Raw genomic sequence first — 20596 nt, 5'->3', positions numbered from 1 at the left:
AATAATAATAATAATAATAATAATAATAATAATAATAATAATATCAAAGAAGTGTGTGGCGATGCCCTGAACGATCAGTAAAGTCTGCCGTCGTTAGTCAAAAAATGTTGAGAACGACTGACCTAGGTTTGGAAGGTTTCGTAAATAATAATAAATACTCAGATTAAATTATTCATCGCACACGCTTTTGGTGCACGGGATCTCGGGATCGATTCTCGGGGAGAGAGAGAGCCTTGAACTCTAAACGTATTATGATGGTTCAGATTCCACTTTAAACCGCGTATGTCCACGTCTCATATATCCTCGATGCTGTAAGGGACGAAGGACTTCTACATAACCAACTAAATTGTTATTTCGGTGTTTGTTTAAAGGAAAGTTTTGTTTTCACTATTAAAAGTAATGACACTTTCGGAAAAAAACAACAAAGATATTTCTTAGTAGAAACTGCAATTATATTGAAAATACTCACTAACGTCTATATCGTGGTTTAGTTTGTCTATTTTCCTTGGAAGAATGTAAATGAAAATACACAATACATACTAGTAGTTGCATCGTGCCTTGAAATTACAAAACTGAACATGCTGATATAGCCTCCTTACACCATTTTTTGTGTACGCAACCTGAAGGTCACATCAACCCACCAAAGTATGTGAAAGCGTCTTCAAAAATATATTACCACTCACCTTGAGGCACGGTAGCACAATAGTAGAGCGCTCACCTCCGGTGCCAGGTGTCCCTGTGTAGATCCCAGTCCATGTGAGCATTTTGTACACAACGTCATGTCTGAGTTTCTTTTCTAAAGATCTCGTTTACTCCCGCATTCTCATTCCATTAATTCTGTCATTAATCAAATGTCTCCTTTGGACTACGAGATACTTTTTGAGACAAAAGCCTAGAAGTTTCGTTTCTACCTCTTTTCATGCCTTATTCTTTGCTACTGTATATAAGGAATATTAACATTTCGTATTGAAACAATATTTGAAATGGCCCAGAAAATACATATTTATTTGGTTTAATTATATCTATGAATAAGAATACAGATAGTTTAAAAAGTACTAGATGGTCGAGGTTTTTCAAGTGTAGAAAATGTACATCTTAACTCTTATATAGGCTATTTCGAACAATTCTCTGGCATTACCAAGTAGGTACAATTGTATTAGAATAATTTTAAACAGTTTTGAAACATTTACATGACACACACACCAGATATAAGCCGTCTGAGCGTTTTTGAGGCACTGATCTACAAGAAAAAAGCATACATGTTTATATATTTCTTGTTTTGTTGCTGTTTGAAGGATGCTCTCTAACTACTCAAGTTGATTGCAAAATATAAAGGTGAGATTCAGAGGTAAAATTATTTACTGGAATGAACTTAAAACTAAGTGTGTTATCAACCTAATTAACATAGAAGAACGTGTTTAGTGCTGGCATGAAGAAATGATCCTGATTACTGATCTGTGCTATTTTATTACAAGAAAAAGTAAACTTACATTTTTTTTGAATGAACTACACAAGAAAAGACTATATACTGAAGCTAAAAGATAAACCGAAACAATAGTACAAAAATCCGCGTCCAACATTTGCGGATATTATTTAAATCCAGTACATATATAATAGTGCAATATTTGCAGTGTGCAAAAATACTAAAAGAATATAAAATTGACTAGAATTGTCAAACGTAATGCATTCGAAAAAAAAAGTAGTATTTCTGACAACACATAGATATTTTGAAAATATTTCCTCTCCTTCATATACAATCATACATGGCACAAGTTTTACAAATAATTATTTTCAGTACATCAATATGTGAATTAAAATTTCAATAATATGTGTTTATTTATTTGAAAATACTAGAACTTAAGATCATTGCCCTTCTGAAACTTCAAGTATTAAGAACAACCACTATTGAAGCATTGTAACATGTAAAGAAAATGTAAAAAGGCACAAAAGTTGCCTTTAAACTGTTAATAATTACAAAATACGTAATGAAATATTTCAGGCACCACTGTTTTCAATGATCTTATTTTTCTCTCAAGAAAGTGTTCGGTTTTGCATTGTACGTATGTTGTTAAGAAAATTACATTACCAATATTTTCAATTAATTAAGTTATTTTGAATGAAACGAAAACTAGTATGAGATATTACGTTGGCCGATATAAGAGGGAAATAAGAGAAACAGTACAAACATGTTAAATTATACACATTCCTATTTGATTTATAAATTAAGCAACTCACGCACTTTGCAGTAAAAGGCAAGAGAGGCACTCGCTCTTGACTACGACAAATGTGTTCGGTACTACATTCATTTTTATTTCAACAATAAAACGACACATATACTGCAATTAGCAACATATTAACACCTCTTAAAATGTATATATTTACCAACAGTACTAAGCGAGTAAATTGAGGATCACACTATCCTTAATCATAGCTTTGCCACCAACTTCTGACAAATCGTCTACGGCAAAGAAGCATCGCATTCTCTAGTGAAGATAACAGAGATTATCGTAACATGTGCAAAATTCAGTATCACAATATTCATCCTCATCGTCTACCTCATATTCAACTACGTCATGTTCATCCTCAATCACTCTCTCCCGTTGTTATATGACAACTGAGCGTTTGCACTTGCCAGAAACTTCTTCCATAGCGACTATTTCCTCAGGTGTTGCATAATGCAAGTAATCATCCATCTCGCACAGAAGGGTATTGGATGCCGAGAATACATCACAGGCATTGCAAAGACATGGTTCCACATCTACTTCCACGCTCTCTAAAACAGGTTGCTTCCCATCAGAGTCCAATGCTACCGAATAGATATCACTATCAGAATTCTTATCACACGTTTTGTTTGTATTTTGAACATTCATGTTCTTGGTATAATTATCAGTATATGTATCTGTATTATCGGTATCGGTGGCACCTTCGTCTGCATCATCTGTGTCACCATCCGTGTCATACACATGACAATCGTTATCACATATGTTACCATCTGCTTTAAGATCCGTGGCATTATTCCATTTACCAGAGACTGGGAGCAAAGCTGATAACTCTGACACAAAGTACCCGCGAAATGAGGATTTCATTTTCTCGCAAATAGTAATCAGTGCAACAAACTCATCATATGACAATACATTAGCTAAGTTGTATACAGCATAACGATTGTTGCACTTCGTAAGATACCCTAAATAAATCGCCCGAGCCTTAATCATACATGACAATGAGATGTTGAACGTGAGGTAAATGCTGGTGACTGCAACGACACCAAAAGAGAGACACGCTTCAATTACAACGACTGTCTCGTATATGCCGTTCGAGGGTAAGATCCAGATGGTTGAATTGGTGATATTTCCAGTAGTTGAGGTGCAAAAAGCGATGTAATCTGGAACGAAGTTCGGAACATCATTTTCGCCGCTCGGAAACTCATTGATGTTAAGCTGGTTCCTACTGAAATAATACCTAAAGAGATCTGTACCCAAAGCACAAACCACAATGCAACTAATGGAGGCGCATATTACCGCAAAGCCATGACACAACAAAAATACCATTCCGTACGACTTGAAATTGCGAATTTTTGTAATTAATAGTGTCGCAACATCATTTATCAGTTTGTCGGTAACAGGGACTTTCCTCATGGCAGCAATAAGTTTAGAAACTTTTTTATTGTCCCATTGTCTCCACATTGAAAGTGAGAGAAACAAAATAATGGCCTGAATTATGAAGACGAGCGGGATCAGTTTGAAGTAGCTTTGAAATCTAAGTTTAATTTCTGCATCATCAAACACTTGGTTTACCTCTGCTGTAATCGATGAGATCGGGTGACGAAGAAAGGAGCTGGAATTATACGCTTCGTTCGAGCAAGCACAGTGAACACCATTTAGTGCAAAGCCATCAAGTCCCCGACAAATAACATAATATCCGAAGAAGATACAACCTACGGACAAAATTAACAAAGCGCCCAAGATTCCAGTGTATCTTACTAAAGAAAAGAGAAAAACGTCGACGTTGGACTTTTCTTCAAACAAATCAATTTTCTTTCCGAATTTTGAGAAAATCTCCATCTTCAATTGTGATCAACCTGAAAAGAAATAATTCGCAAAATTAAAATTCTGTTCAACGTAAGAACAATACATTTACTTTCAAAACTAAAATTCAGATGTAAGTGAAAGTGGATTTTACGATATATATACATGTGGGGGACACTACTTTATTTCTTAGATAATGGAATACTTGTCCACTAAATTTGGTTTAGATCAGGTCACTAGGTACTGAAGAATAAAGATCCCTATATTTGGTGGCCGGGCTCGGACAGGCTCCGCTCATCTTCTATGTGGTACTTTATTTCTCTGTGACTACTGGCCAGAGCTGAACCAAATTTGGTGAACAAGTAGCCAATTCTGTAGGAAATGACGATCGCTATATTTGGTAACCACACTCGAAAAGAACATAAATTTGCACGTCAAGAGCTCCCGAATTTGGTTCACTGTCTGACTCTCTTGTAGTTTATTACGATTACGCTAATTGGTCTTATAAGATTGTAATGTTAGTACACACATCCATTAAGCATCATGACCACCACCACTTCCAGCATTTTTTTCTCATCTAGCTGGTTAGCGTTGCTTCAATAGCAAGATCGTTGGATATCTGCAAGGCATTTTGATTACGTGCTAGGGATTTGCTAACCATCGAACAAAAAACATGCTAAATCACAAAGCATATCTACACAAAAAAAGAATAATAATGTTACTTTATAATGTTAAACTTTACCATTATGATGGTTTAACTATCGCCCAACGGAGATCGAGACATTCTTAGCCCATAAATGTTTTAACTTTTTTCCCTTATGAATATGAATGAAATAATTAAATATTTGAGCAATGCTTTTAGCGTTACCCCTATAATTATGAGTAAATCATATAAGTAAATAAGTAACGAATATTCCTGGACCGGCTGAAATACCGTTGCTTGCGTAAACTTGAGCTCAAATGTCATCCTGAATCTCACCAAGTTTGTCAACTCCGAAAAAATATGAATTCGATATTAATATCAATTGTTTTGGATTAGTTTTACATTCAACCCCTTCACACTCGTAGAAACCCTAGTGGTGTTTCACCCACACAATATTTTTTTTTCAGATTATAATTAATATATATATATATATATATATATATATATATATATATATATATATATATATATATATATATATATATATATATATATATATAACAAAGATAATTGAGGTTGAACTCAGACTTAAATGACATTTCGATCCCAAAAGCTATAGATTTGACACTAATATAAAATACTTCCGATTAGGTTTCCATGTCCTCTCTTTGCAACCCCTTTGGAGTGGCTTACTCTCTCTGCATTTTTTCAAGATAATGTATGCCAAGCGTGATTTAAATTAATCTAGGCGTTTAAGAGTTATGCTAGATTATACACATATTCATTTAGTTTTATATACTTGTATACACATAGATTACCCCTTTGCCCTTTGGAAACTAGAATTTTCAAAATCGATGTGACACAGGCGTCCTTATTTTAAAGGAAGAATTTAGATATTATGTTTCATCTTCTTAGGTTGAAAGGATTTTGAGATGTTTAATTTTACGCGTGAATTTTAACCCGATTCTTTTCCCTTTAAAAATTAACATTTTCATCAATGTAATATATTAAAAGCCTAAGTTAGCCAGCCCATGGTCTTCCCATCTACCGAAAATAATCAAAATCGGTACTATAGTCTAGGACGAATTCGCGGACAATCACCCTTACATCTATTTGTCTATCTATCTGTATATATAATATTTTAAATGAAGAATTGATATACTAAGCCTCATCTTTTAATTTGAGACGATCGTGAGATGCTCTATTGCTTGCATAAAGTTTGACACACTTATATATCCCCGTTTAATATAAGCATTTCATCAAAGTAATATGATTGAAACTAAACAAGGTAATTGTCCACTCATGTGCCAAAAATCATCAAAATCAGCGTAGCAGTCTAGGAGAGGTACGCGGATAAACATCGTTACACTCATATACACGAAAATGAAAAAATGGAAATATTGATGTGAAGAAATATTTAAAATGAAGAATGTATATACTTATATATGATTTTGATGATTTTTGGTATGAATGGACTTTGACCTAGCTTACGTTGTAGTACCTTTTTAGCAAGGGAAGGAAAAGACCTGAGGGGTGACATGTAAAATTATTCGAAACTAATTGATATTAGTGTCCAATCCATAAGTAATATTACCGATAATACTGAGATTATAAGTAATATTACCGAAGTCGTTGTAGTCCAATTTCAGCCCCATTGGTATGGACTGGAATGCCAATGGCGTGACAAATGAAAAAAAAAAAAAAAAAATAGAAAACTTTCGACATTAGTGGTCAATATTGCCGATGCCGTGTAAGTTCAAATTCATCCTCCATTCGCAACCTAAAGAAATGAAGGGGTTCAAACACATTATAAATATATTTCCCCCGTGCAAAGAACGATTATTTCAGCTAGTATAGATACACAAAAAATGTTCTGATTGATCAACACCCAGGCCAAACCACAACAACTGGAAACTCGAAATGTTGACCGTGTATAGGATTTGTGATATACGGTACGACTAAGGAAGATTTTTTTTTCGGGAATTCGAGGGGGAAAGGGAGAAATAGGTGGTTTCTATTCCCGTCCCTTTTGTTCCCTTCTTGGGGAAATATCTGAAAACGGATAAACACGGTACTAATTGTTTTAAATGGAAAGTTCATATATAAAATTTTAATAATAAGTTTTTGCGTCGGAGATACTAACATATTATATTCTATATATAAAATTTTAATAATAAGATCCCACTTCAAAAAAGTACTAAAACACAGAGAAAATAGTAATAAAGCACTTGAAAGCAGAAAATAATTTATTACTATTGTTTATAAGTTTGTTTTCTGAAATTGTACTAAGCTGAACAAATTATTGCCTAATATTAAAATATTTGGAGTATAATTTTATGGGTCATTAATATGTTAGGCTTGGTACAAAATAAAAATATATAGATAATACTAATAAATTATTTTCTGCTTTCAAGCACATTGCTATTGTGATGATCTTTTAGTGTTTTATTATTATTATTATTATTATTATTATTATTATTATTATTATTATTATTATTATTATTATTATTATTATTATTATTTTTATTTTGCCTTTTAGAACCGTTTTTAAAAGTCAGTTTATAATTTTAGAGAATGGTTTTATTTTTTTCCTAGTGCGCTCTTGAAATCTGTTGTTTTTTTATTTTCTTCTTTAGTGTGTTTTTAAGGCAGTTATTTTTCTTCTAAGTCTTTCATTTGTCTGTTAGATACTTAAACTAAAGGTAGAATAAACTCCCTATAAAATGGGTCTCCCTACGAAACATGTATGAAGAAATGCGTAATAAATAATTATCAAATTATTGAGATACTTTAAAAAATATATATATTTTTCAACAACCTTTCTTGAGAATAGCTCATTACATTGGTGAAAATCAAAACAAAATATAATGAAGTCTAAAATGTGGTTAGTATTTTCAGCATGATATTGCGTTGGCGTTCCTAAGTGTTAGGTAGGCTATATCACTCGTAGCGGATTCTGTCTAACTTCAATTGGCAACTGACAGTAGACGCTTAGTAGAGTGCAAAATATTGGAATTTCTAGAATCCGATATAAAATATTGCACCGTGAAGATGAATGATTTTTCCACAAAAATGCGCTACCTTTTATAATTTTATTTGCAGCCATAGTCAACTCATTGCTGCTATGACGCAAGTATATCTTTCCGTTTAGAGATAAATTACGTTGCACTAATTTACTTACAAGATACAGAAGGAAATGAGTGTTCTTCAATGATTATTTTCTTTTTTCTCACTAACTACATGCAAATGTTCATATAGTTCTTAAGTACTGTTGATATGTGTAACGTCTATTCTGGCTATTTTATATGCCATTTTTTTAAATTCTGGTTTTATTATTTTGTTTGTCAATGTCTGTTGTTTGGAGTGTTTAAATATCTGCAGCGTAGTAACAATACACCTATAGGAAGTCGTGATTGGTTTCTGATAGAACGGTTACAACAGGTACCAAGATATCTAGTTCCAGGTCATGTGAGTTCATGGCAAACAACACTGAGGGAGAGGGAGAGAGATGTGGGGACACAAAGTGATTCACACATGTAAGGATAGAATTATGGGTTAACATATACCTTTTAAGGAAAATTGCGATTTTGTGAGGCATAAGAATCAAACTTTCTCAGTCGAACATATAGTAGAAGTTCGAGAAATTAAAGATTTTAGTTTTACTTCTCACTATTATTCCTTATATGTTAAATGAGTTGATTAGTTGATTTTGAGTTTAACATCCCTTCTAGCAGCGAGGCTATATGAGACGGGACCTACTGATTATAACGTAGAATCCGAACATACATGAGCTTCTGCCGAGAATCGAGTCAGGGTCTCCCACGACAAATGCGCGTACGCTAACCGCTTAGCCACGAAGGAACTTAATGTTAAATGAGACAGACGTTTAATAGGAATGAACGATTCTGATACTGAAAAATGCGTGCTCTTCCACCAGGAATTGAACCAGGGTAACATGCACCAAACACACGCGCGCTAGCCACTAAAAGGAAGGAGAGCTTCGAGACTAAAATGCAAATAAGATTTTCTACATATTACAGTCTTACCTTTAAATTGTTCTAACCCCCTTGTCCTTTTATCAGCTTTCATATTTTTACTAATCTAGGCTACTACTTTACGAACATGGATATCATGTGTAGATCAACGATTCTTGGGTTTGAACGTTTGTTTGTGAGACCTTGCCCTACTTCAGACACTGAACTTTCTCGCCTACCATGCATTTTAAACTTTGTTTTTTTTTCTCTCTTTTTTTCGACAAAATTGCAACGCTTGTTTGAGTATTTATAATAAATAACATTCGTAACAGAAGTAAGAGTACATTTCCAATCTTAATACTCTTCCACCTTGAAAGTGTTGGCATTCTTAAGTAACCGAGAACACGGTTCGTCAAATATTGTTGTCCATGGATGATGCTGAACTCTGTTGTTTCATGGGCGGAAAATTCGAAACCTATTTCCGAAAGCTATTTGTTTCTTCTCATTCTCCATTGTTAACATATTTCTCTTCTTGCGCAATCATCTGGTGCTTTGAAAAGAATTCTCCACCCTAATTCGACAATTGTGGTTGTGATGCTAGCTGTTCGACTTAGAAACTTTTATTATTATGGTTCACAAAATCACAATTTTTTTCTATGAATGTGGATGCTATTCGATCATTTATTTATCCAATTCTAACCTTGCATATTTGAATATATCACTCTCTATCCACATATTCGAATCTCTCTTCCTACTCTCTCTCTCTCTCTCTCTCTCTCTCAATGCCAGCCGTCACAAAGTCACATGTCCTGGAATCAAACCTCTGATACTTCAAATCATATGAAAGAAATCTACCAATGGACCATCATGGCTCCTATGCCTTCGCTATTAGTAGACTGCATATATTTTGACACTTTAAACAGGAAAATATATTTCCAATTTTCATACTTCGGAAATTTTGGCATTCTCGAAATGTATAAGGAAAACATGACTTTTCAAGTCCAAGTGGCCTTGTCCGTGAGTAAGTGGTTAACGTCGTGACTTCAGAACCAAAAGTTTCTTAGCTCGAATCCAGTTTCCGAAAGTTAATTTTTCATTATCTATATGTTAAGATCCTTCTCTCACTGCAAAATTATCTAATGATAAAAAAAAAAATCCTAATTCGACAACTGCGGGGGTGTGATGCTTACAGATTTTAATGAGAACCTATGATTCTTATTATACTTTAGAAAATCACAAGTTTCCTCAGAATATTGATGCAGCCCGATCATTTATTTCTCCAATTCTAAACTTGTATACGTGAATGTATTCCTCTCTGTCCCCATAGTTGAATGTCTTCCATCTCTCTCTCTCTCTCTCTCTCTCTCTCTCTTTCTCTCACAATGTTCTTTGTCACAACTCAAATGGCATGGGATCAAACGTCTGACTCTTGGAATCAGATGTAAGCTTCTACCAATGGCAATTGTGAACGTCTATAGTTTCCTTTTTAGTAGGCTGCAAATATTTAGGTACTTCAAACAAGAAATACAAACACAAAAGTCAGTAAAACAGTCACTTTAATGCTGCAAATTTTGATCTCTAAGTTGCTTCTTGCAGTGCGTGACCAATCACAGAAAATGTAAATGATATTCTGACAAAAAGTTAAGGAAGACCGGCATTTAAACAGTCATGCCCCAATCAGTGAACTAAAACATCACCAGTATTAAATCAATCGGGTAAAACTGGCCGAAAAGTGTTCTTACCCCTTTGTTGTATGTAACCAGCCCTACTATTTTGGATTTCTGGTTGCAGTTAACTTTAGGATAAGTTTTTTCTCATCAGACGTTTAAGTAATTATTTGATTTTTCTTTCTTTCTTTTTTTTAAAAAAATAACTATTACTTTTCCCAATTTTTATATGTATAAACTTTTCTTGGGAACAGCTTATTCGGTTAGAGAAAACGACATCGAAATATTATTATTTTAACAACAACACCATGCATAAACATGGAAGACAGGTTGTTTGTATCTGAATACTATAAACTAGTTGACTGCTGACCTCGGTTGTCGTGAAATCTAGGAGGCAATGATATCGTTCCCAAGGTTCTGGCTTGAGTTCTAGAGGTGCAAGTATTCGGCCTCGAGCCAATAATTGTTAAAAGTTACAGGGCTCCGGCAAACACGTTCAAAACTGTTCGGCCCGGGTTTAGGGTTGTCATAGGATCGAGCGGCTTGGTTCACCTGAGCCGAGGCGGGGGCTCATCCCAACCGACCCTGCTCGAGCTGTTCGCTTAGTTGAACCGAGTTGAGATTGTTGACATCACTACGCGGGTTGGACTTCTGTTTGAGCTGAAAACGTCGACCATGAAGGTCTCAGTCTTGATGATAAGAACTATCTACTTATATCGGTGCTCACGACATTCGAGGCTGCCTCGTTGTAAAACTTCATTGTCGTCTCCTTAATCGAGGCGAGACGAGATGCGAGTAGCACTAAAAGTATCATCTAGTGACCAATACTAAACGTAGTTTACATTATTGCTTACATTTCTCATTGGTTTCGCTTTCCAGTCTAATCAGGCAATGATTTCAAAACGAGTTAAAACGAGCTGAACGAGTGAGCCACTTATGAAATTGGACTCAACTCGAAACTCGACCTCAAAACAGGGGCTCGGCTCAGAACTTGACTCGAGAAATCACCTTTGACTCGACTCAAAACTCGACTCGAATTCGCTTCAATCCGAAATCAACAGAATCCTTAGGCAGTGACAATCACAGGAAGATCTTTTTCAAAACTCTGATTTATTTTTTTAGCTTTCGCAACACTGTTATGGGACGGCGGGACATGAGTGATACCCCGCTGGAATATGTGTGCCATAAGCTTTCCAACGAAGTATCATTGATGTCCCTATGACAATTTGGCGTCACTGGGGCTGCCAAACGGGGAAAAAAGAGGTAACAAGGATTCGATTTTTTCTCCCTTTCCATTGGAGCTACGCCACTATTTTTTTGTGCGTGGACCCAATGTCTGGTCTACATGTGAGATTTTTTGCATGTGTACGCCAACGATCGGGGTTGCCAGAGCCCAAAAAGTAAAAAAAGTAAGGAATAATTATTTTCTTCTTTTTCTTCTAACTGCATAGAAAGGAGGAGCATGAGTTATACCTCGTTAAAATTTGTGTTCCATAAGCTTACCAACGAGGTATAACTCATGTCTCTGTGATAATTAGGAAGGTCGCCAGGGCTGCCAAAGATAAAGTCTACTATTTTTTTCAAAACCCTATCCGGCGGGCGTAGGATAATAATAATAATGATAAGAATGATTTGTTTGGGAAAATGTGGCGTGATGGAGAAATTCTGGCTTATTTTCGGATTCAACGTTCCAAAATATATAAGAAAAGACCAATATGTTCAGGGCATCACTTTAGTCGGAGTACTGTGTAATAATAATAAGCTATAGTATTATTATTATTATTATTATTATTATTATTATTATTATTATTATTATTATTAGTAGTAGTAGTAGTAGTAGTAGTAGTAGTAGTAGTAGTAGTAATAGTAGTAGTAGTAGTAGTAGTAGTAGTAGTAGTAGTAGTATAGCGAAACCAATTCGTTTCTATAATGACTCTGTATAGCACTGAGCATTATTGCTACTGCTGGTACATTCGCTGGTTGTGTCGACTGGTACAGTCTGTCTCGATGTTAACTAATTATTGTTATTTTTTTTCATTATTTTTAATCCTAAAATTTTGCGATACTCCTTAGAGGTCTGCGTGACATACTAGTGTGTTGCGACAGATTGGTTGAGAACCAAGTGTGATATAGAGTTATCATTATATATATATATATATATATATATATATATACATATATATATATATATATATATATATATATATATATATATATATATATATATATATATATATATATATATATATATATATATATATATCGCATCAGATGTATGCAAAACTTACAAAAGTCAATAAGTTTTCTCTTTTACCAAGCGGACGATGATAACTCAAAAGCCTTTAAAAAAATAACACAATGATACATCATAATCAAAGCTTTATGAAAGTAATCAACAAAAAAATGTTTGGTTTGTAGCAATGAATATGTAGACAAGTTTATTTTACCGCCTTTCTTTTGATGGATTTAAACCTCAAACGTCATGAATATTTCCTGAGCATTGAAGAAAGCATTCATTAAATTTAATTAAAACCAAGTAAATTTTACAGAATAAATGAAATTGGCAGAGGTTCATGTATCGAGGGGTAGAAACTTACTTATGCTTACGGTTAGGCTTTGATGTAATATTGTGTGCATTGTCTTTATATGATGTTCTATAAGGTTAGTGTCCCTTATCAATAGCGAGCTTAAATTTTTACATAAGAATCTAGCTGAAATGTCCGTTCTTCGCACGGGAAGAATATATTTGTGTAAAATAGTTGGATACCCATTAGAATGCTCACAGTAATGAAAGTGTAATGATAAAATCCATTAGATACTTTATTTATGCAGGAAAGTTTGAGTCCATACCTCTTTAGGTTACACCTTTAATTAAAGCGACATTCCAGCATAAGGTAGGTACTATATTCCAAAAGTAATTTGAAACGATTTAGCGTTTTTTTTTTTTTTTTTTTTTTGATGTCATTACAAACAACAGACAACATAAATTTGAATGAAACACCAACGGAGAGCCTCTGAGGCCAACAGCATAAAGGTCATTATTTCTCACGAAAAAAAAAAATGATCTTGTCTGATGTGAACTTGGGATGTCTAAGACATCATATATTTTTATTCTCTAGTATTACTAGATTTCTAAGCAGTGTTGCCAACTATATGTGTGTAATTGTTTAAGTTGCCATTTTTTATTTATTTCAGTAACTATGACCTAATTATTTTACTTGTTTGTGTAGAAAAACTATTAAAGAGAACAATAGCAACTTAGTGCAGTGTAGTATGTGTACAAAGGCGGCTTCTAAAAGCATTTTGGCCGTAGTGCTGCAAAACTAGGGTAGAATGCGGAGGACTGGGGTATACTTCAGTATTCCAATGAATTCAGGATTAATCTTTTATTATTCCATCCCAGTTATCCTTGGAATGGTGAAATTCTTTCTAATCTTGTTTTCGCGAAAAAAAATAGATAGTGTGAGGGACGTTAATTAGACGCTATACGGGATGCCACCAGAGAAGCAGTGTTGCCAACACAACGTAAGTTATAATTTTTCTATTAGCACAACGTCAGATTTTTCCACCTATGTAATGAACATGTAAAATATAAGCAAACAAGCTACGTCTTGTCTGTAAGTTTTGTAAACTAACGTTTCTACAACATCATGAATATTACAAGGAATTCATCGCAAGAAGCGTACCACTGCTTCCATTTGTTACATGTGCATTATCAAAAAAAATGTTCAAATCACTGTCTTTTGCATCAAAATCTTACAGGGTTATTTCCACTTTGCTAGATTCGAACTCACTACCTTCTATGTCAGATTTATTTAAAAGTTCTTGAAGTTCTTTCTCAATTGAGTTTGGCGAAGAGCAAGATTTGCTATTGTTCCAATGCTGCTGCAGATTCCCACATACAGTCACAGTCACAAAATAACGAACTGACAATTTCTTATGAAATATGCCTCTTCAGTCAGTGTTGCAGGCTGCTACTTGTAGATTTTATGATTAAAAATACTTGATGACACTACAGGTGGACCAGCATAGTTCTTTCCAATCACCATTGAAACTTGATTATCTCTCTCTTTCTTTGTGTGTGTATGTGTATGTGTGTGTATGTGTGTGTGTGTGTGTGTGTGTGTGTGTGTGTGTGTGTGTGTGTGTGTGTGATTATAATATAAACTGACGTATTTAGGTGTTAGCAGGTTTGAAGGACTAAACTAATAGAAAATAAAATATTTAGGTGCCAAGAAAATAATCAGAATATATAATAATATATATAATATATATAATTATATATAATAATCAGAATAATAGTATATAGTAAAATTTTATAATGCGCAGTTGGCAACACTGCACCAGAATAATAGCTCAGAGTGCTTCTGCATGTTTAATACTAAAATTGTTTCAAAGGAAAATAAAATAAATAACCAAAACACTGGAATATAGCATTTAGTGTATGCGGTAAATTGCACTTCGTACTACCAGGGCGGGGGGGCTCTGAGGCCCACAACACTTTCTTTGTTTATAAATAGAAAAAATAAAACATTAAAAACTAAACAAGTACGTTTTATGATGAATGGGGTCAAGCTTGACAATGCCATTTTTAAAGATTTTTTTATGCATTTAAAAATGTTACAAAATGAAACAAAAATAACTTGTGGGCCTCCGACCCCCTCTTTGGTGTTCCTAGGGTTACAAAGTGGGGCGAAAACGCAAAAAGTTGGCCAAAATATGATAACTATATTCAAATTGAATGAAATTTAATATTAAGGTGTTATTGAGGTTGCTGATTACGATTCTGCAACTAAAGTTGAAAAACAAAATGGCGGATCCAAAGTGGCGGAATAAAATTTGCAAAAGTCGAAAAAGTCGTAGAAATGTTCTCAAAAATGGCGATAAAGGGGCTATTGAGGTTGCTGATTACGATTCTGCAACTGAAGTTAAAAAAAACAAAATGGCGGATCCAAAATGGCTGAATGAAAAGAATGTCAACATACTTCGTAATTTTAACTATGTACCTTTAACAACATTCACTTTTTTCACATATGTTGGTGAACAATTACTTGTCACTTACGTTCTTATTTATTAGAAATGTTTTATTACTTAAATGACACAAATTATTGGTATTCGATTCGGTTATGATAACTGCAACGGCTTGTCACTGTAACATTAAATGAACAATAATTAACATCAACACGCTTCGTAATTGGCACGTTTTGGCAACTACATTTTTGTCGACAGCATTAATTAATATTCAGGCTACCATTCTACAAAATATGAACGAGGTGCACGAGGGTGCACATAATGTTTTCAACGCTTTAAGTTAATAAGATGTATAAACAATGTGAAAATTTTGCCTGACTTGCGATTCAAATTATAAATTATTACATCATTATTATTACTTTTTCCCTTCATACACTTATTCTGCTTCCCAGTACGATATAGGAAAACTTTACAGATTTAAAAACTATGAACGCGTTCGAAAGTTACAACCGTTTCAACGGACGCGTCACAATTCTTCTATTATTCTCTACGCATTTGACCTGCTGAAGGGTATACTTAAGAGTGGCTCAGGTAGTCGGAATAAAGTAAAAACCTTATTCTATTTATGTATTTGGGCCCTTCTAACACTTCTATAGCCAACTACATAAAAAATCCTATATTATTAACTTTCGTTTTTTTTTTTTTTTTACTTTTGGCCTCCTTTTTGCCTTTTCGCCCCACTGTGGGTTAATGACGAATTTATATGTCCGAGTTTTAACTTCTTAGCTTGCCACGGTCGTGACCTAATATGCGTTTTTGGCATAAATATTGAACTCCTTCTACCACCTTTCGGACACTTCCTTCAATCTAAGTAATATAACAAAATATTAGCTCAAGATAAGTAGTAAATATGCTTGAAACTGTTTAACCGTTTTCCCTGATACGATCACAAACAACAGGCAACATCATTTTCAACGTGGAGGAAGGAATTCTAGAAAATGTCCCTTCTTTAATATGGAAATTTTCAAAAGCACTGGAACACATGTCCTCTACTTTTAATGAGAAAGTTTGTATACCGAGTTTTATCTTCCTAATATAACATACTTGTGAGGTACTGTATTTTTTTATTATTTTCTAACCCCCTCTACCGTTCTTCGATATACCATTTAATCAAATTAACATGGTAAAAACTCAACTGGGTTGGTACTCACTTTATTCGAAATTTTACATCAAAATGTTCAACCGTTTCCCCGTGACACGATCACAAACAGTAGGCAATATCAGTTTCAATTCGAAGAAATGAGTTATAGAAAATGTCGTCTCCCTCCTCCCTTAAAACGAAAATTACCATTAACGCTCGGACATGGGTCCAGTTATTTATTAACGACGAGTTGATAAATCGAGTTTTATCTTACTAGCTTTAAGGACTCATAATATATTTTATTTTCAGCTGAAATTTTGGGTCCCTCCCACCCGGTAGAGCACGTTCTTCAATCAAAGTAAAACGATAAAAAAAAAACTAGTTCAAAGTACGTGGCAATTATATCTCAAAAAGAAAAAAAAAAAACAATCGGTTCAGCTGTTTTCCCGTGGTGTGATCACAAACAATATCCTTTTCATTTTTATATAATACGCTGGCGTTGATTTTCTGCTTCGCTGGGTTGAAATAAAAAACTTTAAATACACAGCTCCTTTATACCCCTTCCCCTCCCCAAGTTGTGGGACTGAATTTGGATTTAAACGGCATTGGTTTTGTTACTGTTCATCTCAGAGACCACGAAAGGTATGGATTTGACACTAATATCGGTCATTTCCGATCATTTTTATGTATCTCTCCCTCCCCCAAGTTGCGGGGCTGAATTTAGATTTAAAAGGCATTGAAAGTACCGCTACTGATCTCAGCGGCCCCAAAAATTATGGATTCAACACTAATATCGGTCATTTTCGATTATTTTAAGTCTATCCCCCTCCTCTAAGTTGCGCCTAAAGTGAATTTACATAAACCATCCCAGGGCCGAATCTCATTTAAATGGCAAAGTTGATCGATATTATAATGTCTTCCTAGGTTACATAGCACAAGGAACATAAAAGCATGTAAGAAAGCAAAGAAGTGCTCGCATCACATTAAATTTTTGCAAGGTATTATTGTACGCAATCTCGGTTTTCAAAATGGGCTATGAAGTCAATGAAAGAAATCAATAAATTGAAAAAGAGAAAATTTACGATTAGGACGACCGGCTTTGGTAAGACAAACTATTCACACCCACTCACCGACCCGTCCAAGCTACGTGCCCGTCTACATCGATAAATACTTTTGCAAAATGTGTATGGGTAACTAACGAACAAATACAGTCTCGGAAGATAAAAGCCACACAAAGATTTTAAAATTAGTTCAAAAGTAATAGGTACTTACAATCCGGATCACTGAATCAACAGGTGGAACACGCCGGAGAACTTCAGAGTGCAAGGTTTACAGTCGACAGCCTGGAAACAAATAATACAAAAAAAAATGTAGAATTAATTATTTTGACCTAGACTTAATTGGTATTTGCTCTTAAACATTTAATGCAATTTAGAAACTTACCACTTTTGCCAATATGACACTTCGCTTATTTGATGCTGAACAGCCACTCATGAATAGCCACACTGTAGCACGTTGCTCTTTTTCTCCATGAAAAAAAGAAAAAAAGAAAAAAAAAACAGTCGTAGCTATTCAATACGTTTCTGAAAACAACAGCACTCAGACGACGGAACGACAAATGGGACGCATGTTCATACTCCTTCAATTATATATAAGGCGTCGACTGACGCCTTTGCGCATGCTCAGTGACTAATTTTTCTCAAGTTCATACTAATTGTTAATATCGATTGAAAATTTGTTTCCTAAAACAACATTTCGTAATAATCAATTAATAAAACACTGATCAATTACAATTTTAATAAAATATAATTCTAGGAAGAAACTAACTGCAGGATTTATTTTGGCGGGAAATGCGTTGCACACACTTTGAAATTCTTGGTGATATTGCTGCCAACTGTCAGTGTTAATAACTACGCTCATCTGACTGACTATTTGAGAATTTTTCTTTTTTCAATTATTCAATATTTTTCTTGCCTAGTTTTCATTGTTTCAACTCTCACAGTATGGGTATCCGTCATTGAGAACATTTGATTTATCTCCCTCCCTCCAATTCTTGTTATCATCAATTGATTATTAAATTCGAAATTTATTACCACATTCAAAATACATTATGCATTAAGAGAATAATCTGATTTCCAAGATATCACTTGTTACCTATTACGATGTTTCCTTTCGACAACTTATAAGATCGATGTCCTTGACTCAAAGTTTGCTCTAATCACACTAACGTAAAGTTCACTTGTATTTCAATTGTTTATTCTGAGTAGGAATCAACAATCTCGTATGAGCTGTCAATCCATTGATGGCTATTTTAGACACGAGACCTCGCGTTTTCGAGGGAGTCAAAGATAGGAGCTAAATCTATGCCACTAAATTTATTTGTAATTTACAGTAAAGAAAAAAAAAACTGTAATATGAAAGGATTCACTGAATCTTTCAATACGTCTCAGAGAGGGATACCAAGATATGATATCACGTCAAAACGTTTGTTTCTGTTGCCGTTACATAAGTAGCCCCTTTTTGCATTGCTTAAAGCGCTGTATCTCCGTAACTCGAAACTATTTTCTTGTGATTTTTGGTATGTAATATATTGAAGACTAATTCTAAGCGATGGTGTCTTTAAGTTATAACCTTTGGCCAGAAAGGAAATGCCCGTTGTTACACAGAGAAAGACCGGACAGCGGTATATTGTCCGGACAGCGGTATTTTGTATAAATATACGGAATCTATATGTTTACTAGCGAAACCTGCAATGAACAAACACACTGAGAAAAAAATGTAGGTGGCGCACTTAAAATATAGGTTATATGCGTAGTTCTTGTAGTTTTTGGACTTAACGTACAGCAGACGTATAACGAAAACGCATGCATTATAATACTTTCTGTATAAGTGTCCTATCTTTACGTACTTTCCGTATGAAATAATGTAGACGGTCAGGATCTCACTTACAAATGGACGTATGTAACATATAGCTGACGAAAATAACATAAGTATATGCATGCGATATACGGAAAAATGTTAGATGTCAGACATCCTGCAACGGCATGATGTAACATCTAAGGGCAGTGCCTTGATTTCTATAGTAAGCAAGAGGATACCGTATATTTGTATATACAATATACCGCTGTTTGGAGAACGGATTTTTGTCTGCGCAGTATCCATATGCTATGTATGTACTACACATTTCCCGCTTAGATGTTACATAGGCTAAATAACGCTGCAGGATATCTGACATTTAACGGTTCCCCCCTATGATACATACCTAAAAATGAAATATTTAAGTTTTACGTCCCACGGTTTTGCCGGCAAGAATAAAGGAGACGGTGATGATGAGAAATGAATGAAATAATGTAATGAAAAAGTGAGAGGAAACGGGACAACTCCGAGAAAACCCACGCACTCGGTGTTTGTCCACCACAAAGCTCACTTCGCTCGATCTGGGATCGGACCAGGGGCCATATGCACCAGAGGTGAACGGTCTACCATTGGGAAGCGGCGGCCTTGTGATGTATACGTATACATATGTTACATACATCATGTATATGTTGTATACGTCTATCTGTATATGAGATACTCACCACCTATATAGAGTTCTTTCGTATGAAAGTATGTTATTCGGAACACTTATACGGAAAGTACGTATAAAGTACGTTTTCAGTTATACGTTTGATGCGGGATGTTAAGTAGGGTCATATGTTAAATTCAAAAACTACAGGAAATACTCATATAACCTACGTTTTTAGGGGCACCGCATCGCTTTGTTTTTCGCAGTGTAGGCCTACATGACGGGTTGCTTGATTGAAAAGCAGCTGATCTTATTCATCGGAGAATTTAGACATCTTGTGGTATTAAGCATATTTTAGCACCTTCGTTCTCCTAGACACAAAAATACGTGCTGATTCCTGCATTCCTTAACTGTTCTTCCACTCATCTTTCCTACTTCTTATATATATTTACCTTTCCAGTTCCTGTGCGTTTAACAATTAGCAACCGGAAGTTTGACGCAATGCAGTATCAACACTAACAGACTCACTCAGAACTAATTTCGTTCTCACAACAAATGATCATTTTGTTTTCAAATTTACGCAGTTAACACTGCTCGTTCTTAAATGAGGGGCCCCGATGCCTCAATGGTAGAGTGTTCACCTTTGGTGCATGGGGTCTTTGGCTCGATC

The 20596-nt window shown here is 34.7% G+C and overlaps 1 protein-coding gene across 1 annotated transcript; it reads right to left on the bottom strand.

Annotated features, from left to right (window-relative positions):
• Nucleotides 1-1058: 1058 nt before the first annotated feature.
• On the bottom strand, nt 1059-18001 carry LOC145687688 (uncharacterized). Its single transcript, XM_081761143.1, has 3 exons — nt 17865-18001; nt 17694-17764; nt 1059-4078 (listed from the first exon to the last, which is right to left on the bottom strand). The coding sequence occupies exon 3, from the start codon at nt 4059-4061 to the stop codon at nt 2604-2606; it is 1458 nt and encodes a 485-aa protein (XP_081617269.1). The 5' UTR covers nt 4062-4078; nt 17694-17764; nt 17865-18001; the 3' UTR covers nt 1059-2603.
• Nucleotides 18002-20596: the final 2595 nt, after the last annotated feature.

The sequence above is a fragment of the Thermobia domestica genome, chromosome 6, assembly GCF_964235325.1.
Source record: "Thermobia domestica chromosome 6, izTheDome1.hap1.1, whole genome shotgun sequence".
Classification (NCBI taxonomy): Eukaryota; Metazoa; Arthropoda; class Insecta; order Zygentoma; family Lepismatidae; genus Thermobia; species Thermobia domestica.
The sequence above is the reverse complement of the archived record's forward strand: the minus strand, read 5'-3'. Positions and strand labels throughout refer to the sequence as shown.

Bases quoted from the DNA above. Each gene is read 5' to 3' on its own strand.
- LOC145687688 (XM_081761143.1), bottom strand. From the start codon at position 4,061: ATGGAGATTTTCTCAAAATTCGGAAAGAAAATTGATTTGTTTGAAGAA.